Source organism: Culex pipiens, chromosome 2 (genome assembly GCF_016801865.2).
Source record: "Culex pipiens pallens isolate TS chromosome 2, TS_CPP_V2, whole genome shotgun sequence".
NCBI classification, from domain to species: domain Eukaryota; kingdom Metazoa; phylum Arthropoda; class Insecta; order Diptera; family Culicidae; genus Culex; species Culex pipiens.
This window is the reverse complement of record NC_068938.1, coordinates 197,936,272-197,963,833: the sequence shown is the minus strand read 5'-3', so window position 1 is coordinate 197,963,833 and position 27,562 is coordinate 197,936,272. Positions and strand designations below refer to the sequence as shown.

Here is a 27,562-nt window from a genome sequence, read left to right as displayed (position 1 = left end):
CACGCTGCCTGGGCTATAGCCTTTCTCGTTCTGGTTTAGTTTATTTCTCTTTCTTTGAATTTCGTGATATTTTTGCCTGCAGCTAAAACATGTTGATGCAGCAGCAGCTCGTTTTCAACAAGCGTTGATAGCTCAGTTGGTAAACGGGTAGCTAAAATGGTGTCTGCCCCTTATCTGTCATGAGTTCGATTCCAGTATTCCTCTAGTTTTCTTTACCTGATATTTTTTGGCTCTCCAAAGCAAGACTTCGTTTTCCTGCCTGTTCGAAGGATTTAAATATAGCATCAAAATTCTACCCATTTCTCACAGCAATCCCATTAGCCAAATTGAATTCCAGCTGTAATCCTATAGAGAATTCTCATTGTTATTTGTCCAATGAGATTTTTATTTACCCGGATAGTTGTTTTTTGTCTGGTATTGATTTGCCCTTGGAATGGCAGGTTTTGGTATTGCTTTGGTCTTCCCCATACATTTTTTTGGTATTATTTCATGGTATTTTACCATCTATTATTGGGCAACCAAGGGCACATTTTGGTATGTGTTATAATGCCAAGTAATACCAAAATATGGTATTCCCGTGTTATTTACCCCTGCTCGGGTTCTGCGAACATGGAATGTCAGAAAAAATGTGATTATAGTGTATTATACAGTTAAGACCCGATTATCCGAAGGCCTTAGAAAAAAAATCACTTCGGACAGTTGAATCGCAAATTTTTTCCGTTGTTTATTTTGAATGATTTAGAATTTTTAAATCCAAGAAGGCGTTAATTCAATATGGAGAAATCCATTTGGTAACTCAAAAGGTCATCAACCAATAGAATTTGACTTAAATGGGGTCTGTTTTTATTTTTCGATTATTTGAAGTTCCATCCAACCTTCGGATAATTGTATTTCGGATAATCAAGGCTTCAGATTAGAGTGTCTATCCCGGGAATTCCCCGGACAAAATTCCCGGGATTTTCCCAAAACCTGGCATTCCCGAATCGGGAATTTTTATATTTTGTCTCGTAAAATCCCAAAATATAAAAAAAACAAGTTTTGGTCTACAAATTAAGATAAATTGTAAAAAAGATCAACAATGGAATACTTAGTTATCGATAAGAATCTCGCATTAAATTTTTTACTCAGCATATATCAGCAATGATTGGCTCATAAGGGAAAATTGTTATAATTTTAGTTTACAGATCCGCAAAATGCCTATAGCTTCAAATATTTTCTATTTAATTTTATACATTTTTGAAATTATGTTGTGTTATATACGTTTATTCATGATTTTAATTTTTTTAAATAAATATTAAATTTTTTTCATCAATCACCGGCATCTGTGGCAAATCAGGATTTTTTCATTACTCTAAAATCTCCTGTACTTATGCAGACTGTAGTCCCAATTTTCCCCAGTTGGTGGCGAGACTTGAAGATAATTTTTAAAATATTTTTTATTTAAAACATGAAAGTCTGAACTTATGTAAAATTTTGCATGGACTGGTATCACTTTATTTTTTGTCAATTTCTATTTTTAGTGATCATGCCTTCCATATGATTAGGGCAAATTACTTTTGTAAACAAGAGTGTATTCCTCTCACACTTTATGTTAGCTGTCATTTGAGAGAAAGGGATACACTCTTGTTTACAAAAGTTATGTGCCCTTTTGAAATTTTTGGCTTCACAATTTTTAAGAATTTTTAATCTTTTTTATTCATGTTATACAAAAAAAGGATACTTATAAGAGACTTATTTAATTTGAATCACAAAAAGCAAAGCAATCCACTTTAACGACCCCCGGGTCTTTTGTGGGCTCTGTTGCAAGTTTCTGCTCATTTCTAGGCGTCCAAAGGTTATGTGTGGTGAGTCACTCAAAACCTCTTTTACGCTAATGGACCGACGTTTTACTTCCCCATCCGATAGAAGGCGTGGTCAGGCAAATCTCGTCTCGAAAAATGCCACCGGGTCCGTCTGGGATTGAACCCAGGCCATACTGGGGTTTGAAGGCTACCACGCTAACCACTAAACCACCGGACCCGGCATTGGGTTAGAAACTGTGGTGCATTTAAAATTCAAAGCACAACAAAGAACAAAAAATGTGTTAAAGCTTTATAGAAACTGCTATCCTTGTTTATATTGAAGTGTAGATTATCACCAATTAATTGTATTGAGCTAATTCTATGATTTCAAGCTTAGAAAACATAACATATATATAGAAAACATAGATTTATTTGCATGAAAAAAAAAATCCCAGGATCCCGAGAATACCCGGGATTTCAAAAATATGTTTCCTGTTTCCCGGGAAAATCGGACGCCCTACTTCAGATAGTCGAGTCTTGAATGTACATCAAAAAGCGAGACAATTTTCATTCTAATTTTTGGGTTTCTTAACTTTTTCCACAGAATAAAATTACATCAAATAAGGGATAAATAAAAACTATTAAATTTCACACAATTCAGTTTCTTACTTTTTATACCGAAATTTAAAAAAAAACAATTCGTTCATGATTTATGGCTACCTGATGAGCGTTGAAATTTGCAATAATAGGTACCGTTGGAAAATAAATTGCAGATCTTTCAACGCTGATTTTTTTTGGTTGAAAATTTGCATAGAAATAGAATAGGAAATTTATTGCTAAAAATAAGGAATTTATATTTTTTACGAGTCCATATTTTTTGCGTGGTTTTGTATTTTTAACGGATCAGTTCTTTTGAACAAATTGGGGTTTAAAAATCTTTTTTTTGAGTTCTTGCAATCATATTTTAAAAAAAAGTTATTTTTTTCTTAGCAGCTTTTTTACAACAGAAGAGAGTAAACAAAACCCGTGATTTCTAAAGCATATAAAAATTGTATTTAAAATTTTGTCCTCATCAACATTTCATTGAAATATCAGGTGGAAGTGAGCAAGCATTTTTTTCTTAAATTAGTTTAAAGAATTGGATAAAATTAGGATCGCATCCTTAACCTGCCAAATATGAGAATTTCCCTTAATAATGAAGCATTTTTTTTTTAAACTTTGCTAAAATATTATGAAATTATGGCATGAAATTTGAAATTCAAAAGGGACAACCCTATGACTAGAATCGAGGGCATAAATGTTTAAATAAAATTTTAGCAGCCTCTTTGATTTTTTTTCGCATTTTTAAAACAAACGCAAAAAATTTTTCGAACTCATTTACATTAAATAAAAAGAGTTTTTTTTGTTAACTATTATACTGTTTTAATCCTGACTATTTCGCTTTTATATGAAATTTTGTTTTACAGATTTATGTGCGTTATAATATATTTTAATAACATATTTTAAAATTAAATTCTTTAAGGTTTGGCAGCTATTGAGCGCATTTTTTTTTTGTCATAAAAATAATAAAGAATAAACAAAATGTTTGTCATAAAATGATTTCAATTTGAATGTAGGGATTTAGACAATTTAAAAAATATCTTTAAAATTCAGTAAAAAATCAGACATTTTTAGTTCTAAATTGGGTGACTTATTTGGAATTTTCAATCAATAATCCATGAGCAAATAATTTCGGTATGTTTCAATGAAAAATATAAAATATCTCAGTATTAGGAATTGTCTAGCTCAATTCAAAAACACTTCCAATTAATTTTGTAGAGAAAATAAAAGCATTTGTCGTATTGTCCATTCGCTAGTTTCAAAGTTCACAGTGGTCTCTTGAAAAAAAAATTGTTTGACACAAGATGGTTAGAATTATTGTAATACAATTTCATGACAGTAGAAAAATTTGCCCAAAGTTTAGAAAATATTATCAATATTTTAAATCAACTCAATTTTAAAAAGATTTGGTTATTACGTAATTCTCTACCAACTCACACGAAATCGGGAAAAGTTGCCCCGACCCCTCTTCGATTTGCGTGAAACTTTGTCCAAAAGGGTAACTTTTGTCCCTGATCACGAATCCGAGGTCGTTTTTTTGATATTCCGTGACGGAGGGGCGGTACGACCCCTTCATTTTTTGAACATGCGAAAAAAGAGGTGTTTTTCAATAATTTGCAGTCTGTAACGGTGATGAGATAGAAATTTGGTGTCAAAGGGACTTTTATGTAAAATTAGACGCCCGATTTAATGGCGTACTCAGAATTCCGAAAAAACTTATTTTTCATCGAAAAAAACACAAAAAAAGTTTAAAAATTGTCTCATTTTCCGTTACTCGACTGTAAAAATTTTTGGATTATGTCAGTTTATGGGAAATTTAATGTTCTTTTCGAATCTACATTGACCCAGAAGGGTAATTCTTTCATTTAGAACTAAATTTTTCATTTTAAAATTTCGTTTTTTTTCTAACTTTGCACGGTTACTTTTTAGAGTGTAACAATGTTCTACAAAGATGTAGCGCAGACAATTACAAAAAAAAAATGATTTATAAACATAAGGGGTTTGCTTATAAACATCACGAGTTATTGCGATTTTACGAAAAAAAAGTTTTGAAAAAGTAACTTTTTGCGTTTCTCTTTGTTTCGTCGTCCGTGTCTGTCGCGGGTGACGATGAACGGCCATGATCGACGACGACCAACTTTTTCAAAACTTTTTTTCGTAAAATCGCGATAACTCGTGATGTTTATGTTTATGTATCAAAATTTTTGTAATTGTCTGCTCTACATCTTTGTAGAACATTATTACACTCTAAAAAAAATAACCCTGCAAAGTTAGAAAAAACACGAAATTTGAAAATGAAAATTTTTGCTCTAAATGAAAAATTGACCCTTCTGGGTCAATGTAGATTCGAAAAGAACATTAGATTTCCCTTAAAATTACATGTTCCAAAAAATTTTACAGTCAGGTAACGGAAAATGGGAGAGTTTTAAAACTTTTTTAGAGTTTTTTTTCGAAGAAACATACGTTTTTCAACGTCATTTTTCGATATAAAATCAAATTTGCAATCAAAAAAACTTGAGCAAAATTTTGATAAAGTGCACCGTTTTCAAGTTAAGGGCCATTTTAGGCAACATGTTTTGAAGATAGTCGCAGTTTTACATTTTTTTAAATTAATTAACATGTTTGCCAACTTTTGAAAAAAAAAATATTTTTGAATAGTGAGAAAATTCTCTATGTTTTGCTTTTTGAACTTTGGTAATACGACCCTTAGTTAAAGAGAAATTGCCATGCAAAGGTTTAAAAACAGGAAAATTGATATTTTCTAAGTCTCACCCAAACAACCCATTATTTTCTAACATCGATATCTCAGCAACTAATGGTCCGATTTACAATGTTAAAATATGAAACATTCGTGAAATTTTCCGATCATTTTGAAAACAATATTTTCAAAAGTTTAAATCAAGACTAACATTTCAAAAGGGCCAAAGATTCAATATTTTGCCCTTTTGAAATGTTAGTCTTGATTTAAAAACATTGAAAATATTGCGGGCAATATTTCGATTTTTTGAAAAATTCAGTATTGATTCAAAAATTCATAACTCGGTCAAAGATTTTTTGCACAATCTGGAAATTTCTGAAAAGTTGGCATTTGATGTCCCCTAAAACATAGAAAAAAATGAATAATTTTTTTGCAGATCAAGTTTTTGTGACAATAAGTTAAATCACCAATTTTTTTTTACCGTGTTTCATTTTTTTTCGGTGTAGTCTTTATCGATACCTACAACTTTGCCAAAGACACCAAATCGATCAAAAATTCCTTCAAAAGGTACAGATTTTTGAATGTGGGTAATTCTCCGCCAACTCACACAGCAGTTGCCACGACCCCTCTTCGATTTGCGTGAGACTTTGTCCTAAGGGGTATTTTTTGTCCCTGATCACGAATCCTAGGTCCGTTTTTTGATATCTCGTGACGGAGGGACGGTACGACCCCTTCATTTTTTGAACATGCGAAAAAAGAGGTATTTTTCAATAATTTGCAGCCTGAAACGGTGATGAGATAGAAATTTGGTGTCAAAGGGAATTTTATGTATAACTAGACGCCCAATTTGATGGCGTACTCAGAATTCCGAAAAAACGTATTTTTTTCGAAAAAAATACTAAAAAAGTTTTAAAAATTCTCCCATTTTCCGCTACTTAACTGTAAAAATTTTTGGACCATGTCATTTTATTGGAAATTTAATGTTCTTTTCGAATCTACATTGACCCAGAAGGGTCATTTTTTCATTTAGAACAAAATTTTTCATTTTGAAATTTCGTGTTTTTTCTAACTTTGCAGGGTTATTTTTAAGAGTGTTACAATGTTCTACAAAGTTGTAGAACAGACAATTACAAAAATTTTAAGATATAGGCATAAGGGGTTTGCTTATAAACATCACGAGTTATTGCGATTTTACGAAAAAAAAGTTTTGAAAATGTTGGTCGTCGTTGATCATGGCCGTTCATGGTCACCCGCAACAGACACGGACGACGAAACAAAGAGAAACGCAAAAAGTAACTTTTTCAAAACTTGTTTTTCGTTAAATCGCGATAACTCGTGATGTTTATAAGCAAACCCCTTATGTTTATATATCAACATTTTTGTAATTGTATGCTCTACAACTTTGTAGAACATTGTTACACTCTAAAAAATAACCCTGCAAAGTTAGAAAAAACACGAAATTTTAAAATGAAAATTTTTGTTCTAAATGAAAAAATGACCCTCCTGGGTCAATGTAGATTCGAAAAGTACATTAAATTTCCCTTAAAATGACATGTTCCAAAACTTTTACAGTCGAGTAACGGAAAATGGGAGATAAAAAATACGTTTTTTGGAATTCTAAGTACGCCATCAAATCGGGCGTCTAATTTTACATAAAAGTCTCTTTGACACCAAATTTCTATCTCATCACCGTTTCAGGCTGCAAATTATTGAAAAACACCTCTTTTTCGCATGTTCAAAAAAAGAAGGGGTCGTACCGCCTCTCCGTCACGAGATATCAAAAAACGGACCTCGGATTCGTGATCAGGGACAAAAGTTACCCCTTAGGACAAAGTTTCACGCAAATCGAAGAGGGGTCGGGGCAACTGCTGTGTGAGTTGGCGGAGAATTACCCTTGGGTAAATCTGGAAATCAAAACAACTCAATTTAGGTTGAAGCTTTAAATCATAAATCCAAACAAAAACAGCTAAATAATTTTTAAAAACTAATTTTAAACAAAAAAAAACAAATTTTGACTAAGCAAAATACAAAATTACTCAAATTACATAAATCATAAGATTTTGAATAAATTTTTAAATTATCTCAAAATTGACCCAGCACACAATACATACGACTGCAACTGTTTTTTTTTTAACGGAAATTCCACCCTCTGAACACAGAAAATCTCCCCCTTCGTGGAAAAAACCACGCAACACCCTTTTCCCACGAAAGAGAGCGAGCGCACCAAGTTATTCAAGCTGAGTGAAGGAGGATATTGTTCTATATTTCTTAATTTCCAGCAAACTGGGAGTGCAAAAAAAATTACAGGAAGCCCAACGCATAATCGACATCTTTGAAGAGCGTTTTTTGCTTCAAGAATCCCACTTGCCTGGGGGAGGAGGACGAAGATGGCGACTTTTTTTGCTCACTTTATTTTTCCTTTCTGCTTTCGGAGAAAAGCTTTCCCGGAGGGGGTGTAAAAGCTTTGCGATAATGTTATTATAGACTTGATTTCCATCGTGCTTGCTTTTTTTTTGCTGCTGCTGCTGCTCGTGCATTGTTTCAAGTTTCATAAATTGGGGTAGATCATTGGCAGGAGGAAATTGTGAGTAATGGAGTTTTCGAAACAGAGTTTTGTGTGCAAGATTTGAGAAGAGAAAATTTTTTACATATTTGAAGTTATTTCTTAAATGATAAATCAATGTAAAATAATAATCAGTATTTGAATTTGAATTTTTCAAACATTTTTTGAATGTTTTAAAACAATTTTATTTTTGAAAGGCAGTGTGAAACTGCTTGGAAGATATTTTTTGTTACATCGACAGCATAATCAATGTTTCTAGAAGAGATGAGAGGAAGATGCTCTTAAAAGGTCAGACTTATTATGGTCTGCTGAACGGTCAGACCAGACCGGCTCCGCTAATGCATATTTATGTAAGCAAGACATCAAAAGCGTTTTTGAAGTAAATTTAGGCTTATTTTCTTGTCTGATTTTTTTTAAATGCTGATTTAATTCTTTAAAATAGCCTTCTAAAAGTTTGAGAGTTTGAAGTTCCCCATCTTCTTCAAAATACCAACCTAACTTCGCAAGCTACAATTTCCTCAAATTAACTTAACGGTTGAAAGCGCTTCAAATTTTGCGCGTTGAAAATCCTGACCACAAAGAAGTTTACCTCATTTCTGCGAAGAAAACCCAGCTGGGTAAATACTTGAGGGAACCCCCTTTTTCCAGCTTTTCCCCGTAACAAAAAGGGGTGGGTAAATGTCATTCAAGCTCTCGCTCTGACATGGGGGGACTACCAGCGAAAGAAATCACGCTCCAGTTTCAAAGCGCAACAAGTTGAGGAGGGAAAAAATAAAGCCGAGCAAACATTACGAATTGTTCCTTTGTTGCAACGGTAAGGTACTGCAGTAAGTGAAAAACTCTTTTCTTGTTGCGTTTTTGCAGGATTTTGGATTGATAAGAAAAGAGAGCACATCGTAACCCGTCAGACAGTCATGAGAAATGGGTGGAATCTTACCTTGATCTCAATTCGTCTCAGTTTTGCTTCGCTAACCAGCCATCTGTCAATCCGTCCAGACAGTTTTCTACATTTTCTTGGAATGCTAGAACCTCAGCTAGCACACTGGTCCATAATTAACAAAACGATTGTCTCCCACATTTGAAAACAAAACCTTGAAATAATAATAGATTACATCCAAGAAAGAAAGCTTTTACTTCACAAAGAAAAACAAATTATCGACTCTCTCGACACGAAAAAAAATACAGTAGGTTGCTGCAAAAACGACATTTCGAGGGATTCCGCAACCAGAGTTTTTTTTTATGAAACCATTTTTGTTGAAAAGCTGAGACGATTTCACATAAGAATCGATCGATGTTAAAAAAGCGAGTATGAAAATATGGTATGGTATTTTAAAGATATTTTTTACGAAAAATGTGATGCTTCGCAGATTACACTTAATAATTATGGCAATTTTGTATAATTTTTAGATGCTGAAAAAAGCATAAAAAAAATCCATCAATGAAGAGTTTAAAACATTTGTTGAAATTTCGAATTTTTCATAATCTATCTTTGAAATACTTTGAAAACCTAAGCTAATCTTGTTCGAGCTAAAAAATAATTAACGGCGTTTGGTTGCCATGATTTCATATTTTAACAAACAAATCATGACAAAAATTATTTCGCAAAATAAAACTGGCCAATTCTTAAAAAGGTCTGAAAATGTCGAAAAAAAATAAAATAATTTTAAATTTACTCACCTTTTTTAGAGTGACTTAATCTCAATTTTTTCAAAGATAATATTAAGTTTTGGAGTAATTTAAAATTAGTACAAATTTCATTCAACATTTTTCTTTATATTCTATTCTAAAATTTTAAGCATGAAATTTTGAAATTTTAATTTTTTTACTCAGATTCATAACTCGGCGGCAGAATTTTTGACCATACTTCTCTATGAAAATAGAAAAAAAATACGTATTTTGGGAAATTGAGCAATTGAACAATACCTACAATTTTGCCGAAGACACCAAATGATTAGAAAATTCATTCAAAAGTTACAGATTTTCGAATATTTACGTACCAATTTTGTATGGACAGCTGCCAAAATTGTATAGAGACTTGTATTGGTCACAAAATAGCTACTTTGGTTATAGGGAAGGTCCCCACAAAGTTTGAGTAAAATCAAAAATTACAAAAAATAAAAATGGTCGAAATCGGCTGATTTCGTGGAGAATTGCTCAACAGCATTAAAAATCCATGTTTCCATAGGTGAAATGTTGGGGAATTTCGTGATATAAAATATATAACCTTTTCCAGATGTTAGTATTGATTCTAAAATTTCAAAAATGTTTTTTTTCGAATTCATCAGAAAAATTCACAAATAATTAACTTTTTAACATGTTAAATAGTTAATTATTTGAAAAATATTCTGATCAATTAAAAAAAACATTTTTAAAATGTTGAAATCAAGATTTTATAAATGACGTATTGAAAAAATGACCATTTGTTTCTAAAATATTCGTGCTTAAAAATAAAAGGCTTCACAGAAAGAAAATCATGGTAATATTACATCTGGGAAGGGGTGCATCTTTTATGTCAGAAAAAGGTGTAATTTTACCTCTGGAATTGTGTAATTTTACCACTTTTCTGGTGTAATGCCAATTTTTCAGTCTAACTTGAGGTAAAATTACATCATAAAAGAGGTACCGTAAAACGGGGTGACTTTGATAGCCGGGGTGACTTTGATAGGTTTGCGATTTTTCCGCAAAATGAAGAGAACAATTAAAATACGTAAGGAATGGTTAAGAAACATACTGACCGTGGTAGAGAAGTGTTCAAAGTACCTCAAGCAGAACTTTTCATAAAATTTTGACAGGTTTAAAAAGTTAGTTAACTATAGTTAAGAAAATGCTGATGAAAGTCATTATTTTAAACTTATCAAATTGTCATGATTTTCTCAATGAACATGATTTTGAATCGGAAAACGGAATGCATTTTCGGATTCTTTGGACAATTTTCCATTAGGAGAAGGTTTAATAAGTTTGCAAACAATTAAAAATATGTGTTTTTGAAACACAATTTAAAAAAATCTCCAAATTTATAGGCAATTTCAGTTGAACAAATTTCATGTTAAATGTGAAAACTTGTGATTCGTGCTTTGAATTCAGTATAAAATGCAATATAAATCGATAATTTTACAAACAAAACTAGTTTTAACAAATTTCAGGCAAAATTCCGACTTTTTAACAATTTTACCTAAAATGTACATGTATTTTGCTAAAATGCTTATAGACTTTGTTAACTAAATATAAACATTGATTTTTTTCTTAAAAACTATATCAGCTTCTTTAGTGATTATACATTTAGCGTACAAATAAAGTTTGAACATCTTAAATATGATTTTAACAAGAAAAACTATGACTATCAAAGTCACCCCGGAATTAAAACTAAGAATTTTTAACGTAACTATTTTTCTAAACATTATTGAAAAAACTTTTTTTCCGAAATAGTGCATGGACTTTGTGTAGTCTACCCCAGTACACGTTTTAAAAATAATAATCTTGAGAAAAACCTTACCTGTTGGAAAATATTCTAAAAACAAATTGAAATCCTATCAAAGTCACCCCGGTTTACGGTAATATGCAACCTTCCAAAATTACAGCTTCCAAATTTACATTCAGCAATTCCCCACGAAATAGCATGGAAAAAAAGTGCTTGGATCGGGCTCAAAATTTTGCTGGGGGTTCCCTGGCCGAAATAATAAGACCAAAATTTTTTGTTTTGCCTACGCCGTGGTAGGGTGGTCTGAAAAATGTAAATTTTCGTCGATTTTCGCAAAAACCACTTTTTCAAAAAATCATATCTCCGCGTCATTTCATCCGATTTTAGCTGTCCTTGACGCAAAAGAAAGGTGATAAGTTGGTCTTTCAAAGAAAAATAATAAGAAGTTTTAAAAATCCAGCCTAATATATGAAAAGGGTGTATGAAACATTAAAATGCCATTTTGACGGTGTCTGGACCAAAGAGCCTATGTCTGAAAATATTTTTATCGGAATCCCCGGACATTTTTACATAACATATTAATAAGTGGGAGGAGTTCATTAACAGGATTCCGAGATATGATTTTTTGAAAATAAAATCCGTGTTTTTCGACGCGCCGCGTGCAAAAACCGGAAAATGACGAAATCGGCAAAAAATCAACTTTTTCACTAAAACTGTGATAACTTTAAAATTTCGGCGATGACCTATAGATGTTTGGGTACCAAAAGTTGCGTCTTTTAATTACGAAAAATTGATAGCTAAAATCGGATAAAATGACGCAGAGATATGTTTTTTGAAAAAAAGTGGTTTTTGCGAAAATTAAAAATCAAAATGAGGCATATTTCTTTAAAAAATGTGCAATTGAAAACCACCAGCTCATAAGCCACGTGGCCTTTTTTAAAGCAACAAAAATTGGTTTCATTATCAAAATGATAAGGTAGGTAGTTTGGCAAATTTGATTAGTGGATAATAGGATTCAAATTACCAAATTATAAATTTTTACCAGTATTTTTTTCATATTTTAAATTTGTTAAGATGTATCGTTTGGATTTTTCTTTAATTTTCTAAAAAAAACTCAAACATAGATTATAGGTTCTAAAAGCTTTTAGATTAAGAATTAAAAACTTTCTGTTTTGTGATTACCCAAATTTCAGGTAAAATTGTGGATAATATCCTGCATGCCTTTTCAAAATCGATGAACGTTTGATGTCAAAACAAAAACAAGGTCCAACAATGTATTAAAATCTAAAAAAAATACTATTTACCAATGGAATCAACAAGAGTTTTGGTGTCAACATTTTTATAACACACATTTTAGTATTTTTAAAACTTCATCATCATCATCATCATGTACCATTATCTTTTTTTCGACTAATGAAAATTCCTTGAAAATCTTTGGGAATTTCAATCACCAGAATAATGTATTTCTAGAATAAAACTCTCTGCATTAATCAAATATAAATTTTGCCTTAAGTATTCTGTTTTGAAAAAATGAAACGAGAGGTAACAGTTTTTTTTCCTGAAAATAAACCACTGTGCAACTCTTGCGAAATATCATAAGGTGTCCCTGTCACACAGCATCAGTAATCCCTCACTTTTGGAAAACTTCCGTTATGCTTGGCTCATGTTCAATATTTTCCTTCCGCTCGCACCGGTGATAAAATATGCAACAAAATCAAACTCCACCACAGAAGCAAAACCAAACACAGGGCGAACCATCATGCTGCGTGTTTCTCAAGGGTAAAACACGAATCACTCCTCCCCCGCATGTGCATCGCTCATGAGTGTGAGTGGGATGCACACGTCCCTTAACGTCCTTCAAGATGTTGAAATTGGTGCTCCTGTCACTCTCTTATGACATTGATGCAATCAAGATGATTTTATGAGCTGTTTTTGACTTGATTTTTGGGTAGTCTTTTTTTGCATGTTTTTTTTTTCATTTTTAAAATTATGATTTTCAATAATCGTTTGTTACTATGAAGAATTTTAAACATTTAATTTTAATGTTTTTTTCACCATACATTTTCAGATGCTGGAAGCCTCGCTGTACATCACCGAAAATCTGCCTGAGGAAGCCGACGGTCTGTGGGCGGTTGTCCACTGCGACATGTGGTGTGCCCTTGGCGAGCTGGAGTGGATTCCGTTCCCGGTGATGCGAAAATCCTTCGACATTAACGTTCTTGGTAAGGAGGAATTTTGAAAAAGTTTAATAAATTTATAATTTACAAAAAAATATTTTCGACAGGTGCCTCCCGTCTGACCCAGATCATGCTGCCGTTGATCCGCCGTGCCAACGGTCGGGTGGTGTTCCTGTCGTCGGCCATTGCGCACATTCCGGCACCGGTTCGGGGCATTCAGTGTGCTACGCAGGCCGCCGTCGAGGGACTAGCCCAGTGTTTGCGTCACGAGTTGAAGCAGCGCACGGTGGACGTTTCGATTGTGTGTGCCAGCGAGTTCGCTTCCGGAAGTATGTGGCTGGACGACAAGGCGATGCTGGAACAGGCCAAGGTCATGTGGGACTCGTTGAGCGATGAGCAAAAGTCGGTGTACGGGGAGGATTACTTCGAGCAGGCCATCCGTTCGCTGGAGAAGTACACCAATACTGTGAGTATATAAAAAATCATAATATTGATTATAATTTAAAAAAAATCAAGAAACAAAATTTCATCTCAATCAACCTTCTTTCACCCCTTCCCCAGGACGGCGACTTCCACTCGACCGTGCGCGCCCTCACCGATGCCATCATCCGCTCGTTCCCGCTGTTCCGTTACACGCCGCTGTCCCGTTACGAGAAGCTCCAGACCATCGTCGCCGAACATCTGCCCAGACCCGTCTACGAGCTGTTCTACTCCAACTAACTTCAACTTTTCTGAAAAAGTTAGAACCAATCGAATGATTTTGAAATTTTGTAATTTTAAAAAGCTACAAATAACACCAAATGTAACGAACGTAACGCAGCGTAACGCTCGCTTGACGAAGCTTTCTTTAGCTCTAATTTAACAACTGTTTAGCTTTCTGTTTAGTTAGTTGCGAATGATGCCAGTAGAGTGCGCTTTTTACTCAAATGGTAGCCCTTAAATGGTAGAAAATAGTTTTTCAGGGGGAAAATATTTAGTATTGGAGTTTCCATAGTATTACTTTGTGTTGCGTTAGTCCCGCGTTTATTAACTGTCAAATCAGTGTTTAGAATGTGAAGAAATCTGTAGTAATTGTATTATTTTGATGTTTAGAATCAATCAAATTAAATGTAAACAAATGAATCGTGCACCCAAAATTACGACTAGCAGCACCAGTGCTGTCATCTATTAAAACCAACGTGCACTTCAAACAAGTAACGTCCAGTAACTCCCGACATCGATCCGGTGCGGAGTTCGCACTCTCACATCAACGCGTCGGTGTAGTTGTAACGCAGTGCAGGTTTGTTGATACCGCTACGGTGATGACGGTCAGTGTCAGAGAAGCATACAGAGGAGAGGAAATAAATAACAACAGTTGTCTGACGGGTTCGGTGGTGAAGTACCGCTCTCTCCCCTTGGCCGTGAAAATATTTTCGAAAAGTGTGTAATTTTCAATAAAGATCGAATAAAATTGTAGTTGCGCGCGCACAATTTTACTGATCACAATCCCTACCTTATCGGTAAGTAACAGTTTTCAAAACATAAACAAACCCTGTGAAGAATCACATAACACCAAGTTTGACACATGACACGATGCGAACGTCATCCAGGTCCAACGCAGCATGCTGCGCATGCTTCACGTGGCTTTCTCTCTCGCGAGAGAGAGAGAGAGCGCGTAACGGAACAAGAAGTGAGAGAGTTTTCATTCATACTGGGGCATTGCGAACATTCCGCAAAACGGGGTCGTCTTCTTTGGGGTTTTGAGGTTCAATTTTGTGAATGAAATGTTAAGGTGAAGGTGTGGGTGGGTAGTGGATTAGGGAAGGACATTTTTGCCGTAATTAACCTGTGGATTGATTGCCTCACGGTAAGGTGTTACGCAAGGTGTGAGGTTGAAAGCAAATGTTACGAGGAGAGGTGTTACGGGTGTCTTGGAAACAGTTTTTATGTTTGGAATGTATTGAGTATTATTTGTTTTTATTGGTTGAGACTCCTCTTAATTTTTTAGAATTTCCGATGAACCAGTCTTGACTTTTTGGAGTTTTCTTGCTTTACGGAAAAAAAATCAACAATCTAAAATCAAAAAAATTGGTTTATCAAACTTGAAAAAAAAAACATTTATTATGAACAAACATTAGAAACAGTTGAGCTCATCCTTGGTTGCAAACTTGTTGAACAGAAGTTCTTATAACCGTAACCGTTGTGACAATCTTCAGTCAGAAAGTCAGTTGTCTGTATCTTTTTGTTCGTCTTGGGATAGGACTTTTTGAATAAAAAACTTTAGAATTGTCTTCCTTCTTTTACATTTTCGCCGAGAATTTTTCACCAGAAAAGAGAGAAAGATTATGGATACATTGCAAATTAAATTTGGGGGCGCTTTTTAAATTAATTTTGTTCAGCTTCATCTAAATACAACTTGATTTGTATTGGTAATATGTTTCAGAGAGAAGCGTAACGGAATTAATGAACACTCGCTTTTATGTTTTTGTCCTCAGGCTCTGATTGGAATGAGGGAGGGAGGCAAAAATTACATTCTGAATTGCAAAACAGATTCATGATAACATTTTTACTTGTTTAGTAAAATTCATATTTTGTTCTGACGCGATTTTTTTTAATCAAAGGAGCTAAAAAATCTTGAATATATTTTAAAAAGCAAAATAAACGCCTCAAAAAACTCTTCGATCACTTTTAAATCTTATGTTAATGTTTAAAAAATGCAATTTTTTGGCAACATTTTTTTGTCCGATACTTTCTTTAAATTTTACCAAAGATTTTTTTTTCCTTTTTCAAACTATACATGTGTTTAAGTGTCATTCAGTTACATGCGATCTAATTGTATCATGAACCCGTAGATTTTAGTTTGAGCTGGCAGTTAACTAATCAATATTTGCTTTATTTTTGATCAGGCTATTGCAAATTTTATTTAAAGTTTTTGTCCTTAGGTTGATGGCGAGGAGATGCAAAAAATAATAATGTTTAGACCCATTTAAAAAAGTTTAGAAAAAACTGCAAATTTAGAAAATTTCCTTGAAATTTTGAATAAAAGTCAAATCAAATCTAGAGATTTATTCAAAAAGACAATAGCTTAATACTCTAGAAATAGAAACTAGAAACAATGATGATTTCAACATAATCGTAGCTATTGGAATAATCAGACTGGATTATCTGAAGCCTCGATTATCTAAAGTTTTGACTTTCCGGAGGTTTGTTTGGAATTTCGGATAATCCAATCATGAGCAAAAAGTTTCAATTAATTTAATTTTAATTTTCTTACGCAAAACAATAATGATTCACAAACAATAAAAAAGTTTTCTTTTATTTATACATTTAAGAAAATGTTTTCTCCACTTAAACCGAAATTAGATTTTGTTTATATTTTTTGATTTGGTCCATTTTGTGTCAATATTGACAGCTGTCCATACAAAAATAGAACGTAAATATTCGAAAATCTGTAACTATTGAAGGAATTTTCTTAACGATTGAAGAATAAAGATACATGGAGTCTTTTTTGCTCATTTTAAATACACTTTTTTTTCACAAAAGAATCTCTTTCTCAAAATCCGTATGTTTTAACTTTAAATTTTTTTTTTTAATCTTTTAAGGGACAAAAACCGCAACTTGTGAGCCATAGAGAAGTTTGGACAAAAAATTTGCCACCTGGTTATGATTTTTCTTTAAAAAATTGTGTTTCTTTTGGAAAAAAATAAAATTAGTTCAAAATAAATTTGCATGTTAAAATGCATTTGCATTTTTAATGTGGTGCTCCGTTTTTAAGATAAAGCTATACAAAAATTAATTTTAACTGAATAATTTCCATTTTCAGATTTTTAAAAAATGTGTAAATTATTGTCCATTCCTGAAAATATTTTTTTCGGGAAGTTCAGGAAATTTCCAATTAATCGCCTGAGAGACAATGAGGATTGGACCTCTGGTTGCTGAAATACAGCGAAAAAAGAAAAATAAACAAGAAAATAAAAAAATGTACAACTTTATGATCATACCGAAAAAAATATTTCTGGAATCAAGCATTTAATTTCAAAAAGACCAAACATTCAATATTGATTCCAAAATTTTCAAATTTTTTTTTGAAAAATATCATAAAATTTCAAAATTTTTATTTTTAAGCTTTTGAAGTTGGACCTTTAGTCGCTGAAATATTGGCATTAGAAAATGTAGGAATGTTTGGATGGGACTTAGAAAACTTAAATTTGCTTGTTTCTTTTTCTTTTGTTCGCTGTATTCCAGCAACCAGAGGTCCAATCTTTAATGTCTTTTTGGAAATTCTGAACTAAAAAAAAAAAAACAATATAGGAATCATGGACACTGTTTTGAAAATCAAAAACACAGACTTTTTATTAAGGTTATATTAAACTTTAAGTGAATATATCTTGAAAACGGTGCACTTTATCAGAAAATCTGTATAGTACTTTTCGATAGGAAATTTGATTTTACATTAAAAACTGAAGTTAAAAAAAATTACATACATTTCTATTTTCTTCAAAAAACTCATTTAAAAAAATATAATTTGGCGGCAAAATTTGTTTAATACTTTTCTATGGCTCAAACGTTACGGTATTTTTGTCCCCTTAAACATATAAATAAAAAAAAAAACAAAAAAAATTAACAAGCGGATTTTGGGAAAATGATTTTTTATGAAAAAAAAGTTAATTTAAAAATTGAAAAAACAAATTCGTGAACCTATTTTTCCTGGATAGTCCTCACCAAACCCGAGCAGACGGAAATAACTTGGGAATAACATTTTTTGATATTTAAAAATACTAGGCCAATAACATTTTATGTTATTTATAACAAGATTTGTTATTCGTCGTTATGATTTTTTTGTTATTGGATTGTTATTGTAATAACAGACTTATAACATTTTTAGTTATTCTTCGAACAAATCTTTGTTATTATTTTTTTGTTATTTTAACAACTAATCCGATCATCCCAATAACAGTTGGCGGTACTCTTCCATAGCAAAAAGTGTTATTCCAAAGTTGTTTTGGCTTTCAACCAATATCAGACCAATAACAAATTTTGTTATGATAACATAAGTTGTTATTAAACCCTTATGCAAAAATTTATTTTTCAAGAAGATTACATAACACTTTCTGTTATTTTAACAGTATTTGTTATTGAAATGGCATGAATTTTGTTATTACCGTCTGCCCGGGAAACCTATAACTTTACCGAAGACATCAAATCGATCAGAAAATTCCGTCAAAAGTTATATATTTTCGCATATTTGACACAAAATGGCTTCTTTGGTCATAGGGAAGACCACCACACAGTTTGAGCCAAATTTTTTTTTTATAAAAATGGTCACAATCAGCTGTTTTCATAGAAATTTGCTCTTCTATAAGGTTTATGTATATAAACTTTAAACTGTATATTTTTGTTTGAAGCACAATTTAAAGTAATTAATGAACCAAAATCAATGTAAAAAATCTCTTTATGTTATCTGACCTTCTGATGCAATCAAGTTTTCAAATGAATTAGAAAGTTTTATATTTTTATTACAATAAAAAAAAAATCAAAAACTATTTGTAAGAACTGTTTTACATGAAAAAAAGGATCAATAAATGCTGAACCATCTGTGTTTAAGACTTGTCGTAATTTCAGTTGCTCTCAGAAAACTTTCATAATGTGAGTATTTATTTCAGAAACTCTGCAAGTATTGATTATAAAATTTGGATTTTTATTCCTTTATTATTTTTTCGGAAAAGTTCTCCTTACAACAATTCAAACTAGTTTGCATGAAACATGTTTAGAAAAATCCCAAATGACGTAATGAATTCCTAGACCTTTACCTTCCCAAAATCCATTTCCCTTGTCTTCTTAAAAAAAGATCATGAACAAGGAAATAATCTTTTTTTTTCTAAATTGTTAAATGCTCATGAATTTGGATACAAACAAAATGCAAAAAATACTTGAAAATAGTATTTTAAGCCTAAATCTAGATCATTCTTTGGATTATGCAATTAACAATAACCTTAATATGGCACACGCAGTAAGATTGTTGATTGGAGGCAAAACCTAATTACGGATCGGATGGCCATTGCTGATAGAATCGAGCCGTCGATCGATACACCAGCAAGCTTATTGACTGTCCAGATTTACACCGGCAGCCATGGCAAACAATCACTTCGCCACTCAATTATACCGTTCTCAAGAGTGAAAGGGCACCGTTGAAAATTTTAAGTAGTATATTATTTCAAATTTAAGGTTTTTATTCGATTTTCCAAATTATTTTTCCACGGTGTATATTCTTCAAGTTCAACTTGCCGGCGCCGCCAAGACTTTTTGTGCATTAACCTTCACTATTTGCTTGCTCCAAAGTTAGCCTAATCGAATCGTACCGTGCGGCGATGGCGATTGATCATCATCATCATCTTCACCATCACCGCAGTCTACCTGCTTGACGTAAATGCCCCTCAACAACTTTTTTTTTTGCTTTGTTTTGACTGAATCCCCCTCTTACGAACCAAGTTCAATTATTGTCGAAATTGTTCACCTTGGTGAACAGCGCCGAATTACTCTTCCATGAAGATTTGGACACAGCTTGTGCTGGTTTGAAGACGTGGTCTTGCAGACTTTTAGCAGAATTTATTTCATGCTTGACGGAATTTGTTGGTTGTCTAGCGATTTTTCGAATTTCAAGTTGAAAAGTTAACTTTCCCTCACTTTTAACCAAAAATAGAACGAAAAAGCTAGTTTTAGCGCTATCTCTGCTCTATATGCGCATATAGTGCACATATAGTGCTGACTGTCTCCAATTTAATGCTTGACCAGTTCAGCTCGTGCCACTAGACTTCATGGTTCGCTCCGTCGTAAGTACAGTCTCACACGTGAAGCTGAGCCACAACAACAAAAAAGAGCTCTTTCTGAACGATCACTTCAAGGTTAACGAATTGCGCAAATCATCGGCTGGAGGCAGCTCCTTCTCTCGAGCTGGGGATCCAACGCTGTGATGATGACTACGACGAGGGGTACACGCGTTCGTGTTGGCAAACAATACGCCAAGTGTACCAACCTTCTGCTGTAAACAGAAGGGTAACCGAGTCATAAAATAGACAAAAAAGATCATTCAGTAAGGTGGCAAAAAGAGTACCGAGTTAACCCTCATTGCCTTTATTTGGACAAATTCGAAGGTTTGTTTTTAGAAAATCACCTTTTACAAAATTCTGTTTTGCTTTGAAATATTTATTTTGGGACTTTTTGTTCGAAGCAAAAAAAAAAATATTGATAATCTCGATAATTTGTTGAATTGAGGGTTAACAGAACCTTTATGGGTAGTTTCCCTACCCATAAAGAGGATGGTGAGCTTGAAAAATTGTCTTCTACCCTCCTGTGGACAAAATGATAAATAATGACTGATACGATGTGCGATGGATATTACCGTCAGAAAAAGTGCAAATTGAAGCTATTTTTAGCATTTCCGGCATAGAAATCCCAAGTTGAAGTTTGATTTTAAGACTGATGTGCTGTTATGAGGAATAATCTTTTGATGCTAATTTTGTTTAGTTTCAATATTTCTTTAAATTTCTTGAAAAGCTTGTCATGATTTCTTTAAAAAAAATGATTCGGCAATGCAATTAATTACTTTATCTATTCGAGATTTTTTGCAATTTTTCAAACAGAAGGCTGGAATAATGAGGCATAATAAAGATAATTCCTTTTCTTTTTTTTGAGGACGTCATAAAACAACTTGTCATGCCTATTTTGCAATTCACTCATCAAAAGTGTATTGTAGTTCTCAATGGTTAATCAAACGTGTTGCCATAATTATTAATGTATGAACAAAAAAAAACATTCTATTTTTGCTGCAAAATGTTGATTCAGTTTGAAGTTTTTACTTTAAACCATGAATAATCACTTTTGAGCCTTATGAAGTTCCCAGTGCAGATATCAGGTTGTGCGATATAAACCCAATTCTTTTGTGCTCACACTGGCATGCTACATTGAGAATTGCAGGTAAAGCTTCAGATTTTTTTTGTAGACAGATAATTCATTAAATTGACATAACAGCTCCATGAAAGCTTTAAATGGATAATATTTGTATTTTTTGAATTAACTGATGAAAATTATCTTTTTGATAATAAAACCCCAAAATTTCATTTAAAAAAAATCAAAAATTAAATTGTTGCATCATTGATTAGTCAATTAAAGTCTCCATGAAATTCAAACAGCTTTCCTCACAAAAATGGTCGATAAATACTCAATAATCTGTAACTTGGGAAGTGATTTCCCGAGCAGACACTGTGCAAAATTGTATTTTGTGATAAGGAAAATTAAAAAAAAATACACTTTGAAAAGAAAATTGCAAAACTTCCAAAACGTTAATAGTTTTTTTTGTATATTTTAACCAAAGTTGATAAAATTTTCAAGTGATTTAAAAGAACCAATGCAAGCAAACATTCCCTTCAAGCCTTCTTCAAAAGCTTAAATAGTATTTAAAGAAAGTTTTATCTTGCCAAACTGCTATTCTGTAGCTATCTTCAAGAGATCTTGTAGAGCTCATGATAATTTTTGCTACTTGTCAATGAATCAAAAAAAAAGCATTTAAAAAACATAATTATTGAATACTTCAAAATTATTCTTAAATAATTTATAATAAGACGTAATCTAAAAATGTTCATAAATTCATCTGCCGCTTTAACTCGATTTGCAAATGGGAGTCAAATGAATAACCACCATATATCTTAAGAACCTTTGATGCGAATACCTTTTTCTGGCTAAAAATTTCTTCTGAAATTGTACAGACATAGATCGGTAATGCAGACGACTCGGGCCAGGCTCCCTCGTCTAGTTAATGAGTATAAGACACGGCCCTGGGCTATTTTGAGACGGTAATGGTTTGATATGTTACATTATTTCGCCAATACGGGTCAATTTAGTTCTAGAGCATTAACTCCATGATGGTCGACTGGTCAGCGTCCCAGACCATCAATCCAAAGGGTGTTATTTTGAATCCCGCCTGATTCTTAAAGGTTTTTTGTTCATATTCAAAGTTCAATTCCTGATTCCAAATTTCAAGGAAACCGACCGGGATTTGATCCCTGAACCTTTTGCTTTCGAGGCAGAAGCGGCAACCATTAACCACGGAGCCGTTTTAAAGACAAATGAGTATTTTTCTAGAGTTTCACTATTTGTTGGATGATATGTATAATGTTTCTCATTTGCATGCATTTTCTATTACAAAAAAGCCATTTTGACCCTTTTTTTGTGAAACTTTTGTGAATCTTCCTACTCTTACGTTTAAAAATATTTTCTCTCAAAATTTTATAGAGAAACTAATGATTCACAATTACTTCTTTTGACATAGGGAATGAATGGACTAGTGCATCCATCCCGGGAATTCCCGGGATTTTTCCAAAACCGGGAATTCCCGAATCCCGGGATTATTTTTTTATTTTTTCTCGGGAATTCCCGAAATTGGAAAAAAATAAAAAAAAATGTCTGGAAATTCAGGTTTTGTTGTGGAAATAGATGAACAACGATAAAAAAAATATTAAACATATATCCAAGTTCTTTTTTGAAATGGTCCTATAAGCTTTTGTGTTTTCATATGTTTGTAGGACCTATTCAAACTTGGTATCAGCATTAATTTGACTTATCATGGAAATTTGTGCCCAGCGCTTTAAATAATTTTTATTAAATTTTATACATTTTTGAAAAGACTACGTATATTAATGATTTTAAATTTAAAAAAATATACAATTTTAAAATATTTTCGTGAAACACTTTTGGCAAATCAAGATGTATCGAATTAAGACTGTCTTTGTATTTTTTTTTTGCTTTTTTTTAGATTGAAGTGTAGATTACCTCCAATGAATAGTATTGAGCTTATTCTATGTTTTTAAGCTTGAAAAACATGCAAATATAATGAAAACATAGATTTTATTACTGTTTTAAAAATTTCCTGGGAATTCCCGAGATTCCTAAAATATTTCCCGGGAAAATTGGACGCCTAGATTGGACAAAATTTGACAAAGTCACCATATCGATCATTTTTTTTATAATCAGATAATTGTTGTTGCTTGAAAGTTAATTTTGACTATGTGGATAGTAAAGCTGTTGACTTTTTTACATTTAATATGGATAAAAAGGTTTTTTTTCAATTTATTTTTATGTAAGAATCAAAAAATTTTTTTTTTTACTGTGAAGTCTTTTAAGAAATATTGCAATTTTTTGTTACATGTAATTATTTGAATATTTTAAAAAAAATTTATAACAGATATGAAAAAAATCCATGATTTTTTTTTTACATTAGTCAGTTTGAAAAGGAGTCTAATTTTTAATATTTTTTATAATTTTACAAATTGTTATAGACCGCTTGGAAAGCGAATGGAATATTTGAAATTTGTATTGTTGTTGATTTTTCGTTCAAAGATATAAATTTTGCGTCGCTATCAATATTTTAACAAAATTCCTTCTACAAATTGTTTAGAATAGTGCCCTACACATGCTGATTCCTTTTGGTAACGATTATCCCATTCCTTGCAAAGTTATGGAAATCGTCATTAATCAATGATTGCCAACTAGGGCGTCAATGATTGTATCACAAAATTATATAAATTTTGAATCACTTTTGATTTAAACCAAAAATTCTGTCAGTGGCTTCAAGAAGGCATCAATCGGAACATGCTGATTCATTTTGGTGCAGAAATTCGTTAAATTGAATTCAATACAGATAATTTTAGAGTAATGATCAATTTTCTTCGAAAATGATCAACGGCTTCAATTTAAAGGAAGCAGCAACCAAGGAAGTTGTTGTCTTCTTATTTCAAAGTTTTCAAACCTGTGGTCCTTATCCAGCAACAATCTGATTGTAAAAGTTGTCAAATTTTGTTGTAAAAATACATTAAAATAATATCTATAGTTCCCGTAGTTTTGCAAATACTTAGATATCTGTAATAAAAAAATTGCAGCAAAAAGCTCTGGTTGATCAAATGCTTAGTTGGGGGAAGAATATTTTTATTTTTTTGAATGAGCAGATTTTTAACGTTGTTTGAAAAATAATAAAATGTTTAACATTTAATTTCTGTGGGCAAACGTACATTTTGTATGCAAACTAAACTCTTAAATGAAGTGCATGCAACAAGTTGCATAAATCAGATTATTTCAGCTCGAGTCGTACATTTATCCACCGTGATTTACAGAGTTTATTTGAAATTATTAAGTTTTGCAACGAGTTTAACTCACGATTTTTCGAAATTTCGGAAAACATTCTTTGATATTTTTTTTCAGACAAACGTTTGTTTCTCAAAAGAAAATATCGAAATTTATTAGTTCTTTATACAAGTGCCGAAAAGATGAACTTTTTAGCGCATTTAAGTGCTTTTCAGTATTCTTATTTTTGAGGATAAAAAGTAAGCCGTATCGTCAATCGTGAATGTCTAGAAAAGAACGTTTCGTAGCGAAATGGTATAAATAACATGTTTAACTTAAATAAACCTAAATTTGTGATTAAACTTACTTAATTAATCTCTTCATTGTATTCTTAAGTTTGAAGCCTCGATGTTTTTTAAACAAAATAAAACTTTAATGAAAAAGAATTAAGAAGTCTTATATTATTATTTAATTTTATTCAAAAATATGTTAATTGTTTCATTTCGTTTATTTCGATGTTTTAGCATTACTTGTGTGACGCCACTATCTTATACTGATCTGCGATTTGCGATTTACTGAAAAATGGACTGTTTCCATAAAAAACATCATATTTTGTTCTAAAACCTTGAAAAATGCGTTCAAATTGCCCCGTATTCAACTTTAAATCAGAGTTAGGAGTCCTACTAACTATATTCTGTATTTATATTGATCAAGGAAGTCTTCACTTTTCATTGTCAGCATGTTGAATTTGGAATAAAGTTGAGTTTCCATAGGGAAATAAAAATATGCCATTTTTGTTTTACTAATATGGCTGTATCTTGGCACTGAAGTGACAAAAACCAATTGTTAAAAAAGCAAAATTTTTCAGAAAATGGTTACCTACAAAATGACGATAATGCTTTTGGGGCCAAATTGTTTTTAGACGGATATTTTTGAAAATATTTTTCGAAGATTATTTTTCGAGAGTTCAATTTTGCAGTTTGAGCAGCATAGTTGTGATCTTTAAAAACTTCGTCTGTTTAGCAACTTTCTCTAGATTGCATTGTTCCCAAAAAAAAAATTAACAGCCTTAACATCATCAAACTATTAAAGCTAACAAAGTGCCCCACATTTTCACCTTCCCAACCACACCTAAACCTCACCGGTGACATCGGTGCTCAACAAAACTCCGAAAAACAGCCATTACATCACTTCTGCGTTAGTTTTGGAAGGGCCGCCAGTCCCCCAAACAGTTTGACCACAAACCACAACGCAACGCATTATAACATCACTAACGTCTTGTGCCTCTCCGTTTGATGCTCTCTTTAGGTTGCCAAAAAACTGTCTCACAAAGCTGCACTGAAGACTCGAACACGCCGGAGAGACTTCACCAAAAAGCGACGAACCTAGCGTTTGAAACGATCGATCTTTCTTGTAATGGTGGTGATCGAATCTCCGCGGCTACGACGACAACGACTCACACAGACCATCAGAGTCGGAGGCCCAATTCACACGCAGTTTGGTTCGGCTTAGATTCGGCGATTGTCGGAATTTGGTGGAGACCTGTTTGGAGCAGGCTCACCGCGTCCCGTGTCAGATCGTGCTGGATGGTCGCTCGTGACGGTCGTCGTCTTCTTCGCAGATCGTAAGTCGTGCGCGAGTGTAAGTGTGTGAGCGTGAAAAAGGTGAAGTGGGTTATCTAGCTGTGCAATTTTGAGTCACTTCCGGGGTCAACGAAAGGTGACGAAAGAAAAAATAAAAAAGTTCCGGCGATCCTCAGTCTATACCGGGATATTATAGAACTTTGAAGTAGAGATCCACCGTGAAAATGTTGGCAGTGGCGGGTGGAGTGACCGCCCTCGTGGGGCTGTTGATCTTCTTCTTTATGAAGTCATCGAAGGAAATGCCCCGGAACTGGGCCCAGCTGGTGACCGAGCTGAAGATGCAGCAGTGCGGATTTTTGGCCCTGCTGGAGGATGCTTTTTTGCGCCGATCGAACAAAGTTGGTGAGTAAATGGAAACTTTTCCCCAGTAAATTTGGAAAACTATTAGCAATTCACCGGAAACCTACAAAAGGCGACCAAACCTGTTTTGATTTTCTCATTTTTGCCAATGCTGTAACCATTTTGTAATTTGGAACCTTGACCGGTGGGGGAGATGGTGGAATGCCGTGTTAGTTGCAAAAACCGCTGTTTCCACATAGGTTCGCATTGATTAAGCTGGTTGCGGTGGGGAAAATGTATGCAGAATTGCAGGTTTACTATGTTGCGTGAATCGGCAGGACAGGACTGGTGACTCTCCAAGCCGATCAAAAGGTGAAATGTTGTTTTCCGCAAATTAGAGGTTTCGTGCAATTGCAATTTATTCCTAAAAGGTTCCTATCGGTGGCAGATGGTGTTGTGATTGGTTCTTATGGAAGTTGCTAGAATGTTGTGCAATTTGTTTATGTTTTTAAAGCGTTACTCAATCAGCCTGCAATTGACTAAAACTTTTTTGATATTTTGACATGGTTGCCAAACCAGCAGACTATATGGTGTTATGGATTGAACGAGTGGTGGTTTTGAAAATCATTTTTGTCGAATTGAACAAAATACCGGCCTCGAAAGAAGTCATAATTTCACTTCTCATACTTTGACCAGTATTGCCCAATCTGCATTGTTCAATGCTAGTTGAATCGGACAATTTCAAGAACATGGGTGTAAAATTCAAAGTATGACTTGACGTTTTTGTATCTTCCAGCGATAAACAAAAAAGAGTTTAAAACTTTTTTCAAACTTTTCTAAACTTCATAATTTTCAGGTGGGACTTATGTGCTCTCAAAAACTAGGAAGTGCCAGGGTCCAAGACAGTTGAGGTTAAACAAAGCAGTTATTTTTGAAGGATATTTTCTATCCTTTTTTTGTCAGTTGGAAAATTAAAATGTTTTCCAACGTTTGAACCAATAAAATAAATTATATTTGAATTTTAACTGCCTAAGAAGTTTCTGCAATAAAAAACAATAGTTATGATTGTTTTTTTTTGCATTTTTTTTATTTTAAAACTTCGCACTCACGACCTCTAGATTGGAAATCCAGTACGCCGCAAATCGAAAGCCATCCCCTACCGGTTAAGACTCCCAGTGAGCATTATTAACTCTTTGAAGGGATTCTGACTATGCCGAGCCAGACAGGAATCGAACCCATCACCTTCCGCTTACAAGGCGATATCCGTAACGTCACGGCCACGGTAGCTTGGATTTAATTGATGATAACAAAT

The 27,562-nt window shown here is 33.2% G+C and overlaps 2 protein-coding genes across 3 annotated transcripts in view; both read left to right on the top strand.

The window, feature by feature from the left end:
• Positions 1 to 14,690, top strand: part of LOC120412766 (D-beta-hydroxybutyrate dehydrogenase, mitochondrial) — a 117,255-nt gene extending 102,565 nt beyond the window's left edge. For both annotated transcript variants that reach the window (XM_052708650.1, XM_052708649.1), the window contains 3 exons: positions 13,129 to 13,282; positions 13,345 to 13,703; positions 13,799 to 14,690. In XM_052708650.1, the coding sequence (XP_052564610.1) occupies positions 13,129 to 13,282; positions 13,345 to 13,703; positions 13,799 to 13,957 (672 nt within the window). In that variant the 3' untranslated portion in view covers positions 13,958 to 14,690. The remainder of the gene's footprint in view (positions 1 to 13,128; positions 13,283 to 13,344; positions 13,704 to 13,798) is intronic.
• Positions 14,691 to 25,769: 11,079 nt separating this feature from the next.
• The window catches only part of LOC128092256 (dehydrogenase/reductase SDR family member on chromosome X), a 52,487-nt gene continuing 50,694 nt past the window's right edge, over positions 25,770 to 27,562 (top strand). Inside the window, exon 1 of the mRNA XM_052708651.1 lies at positions 25,770 to 26,313. Coding sequence (XP_052564611.1) covers positions 26,136 to 26,313 — 178 coding nt within the window. The 5' untranslated portion in view covers positions 25,770 to 26,135. The remainder of the gene's footprint in view (positions 26,314 to 27,562) is intronic.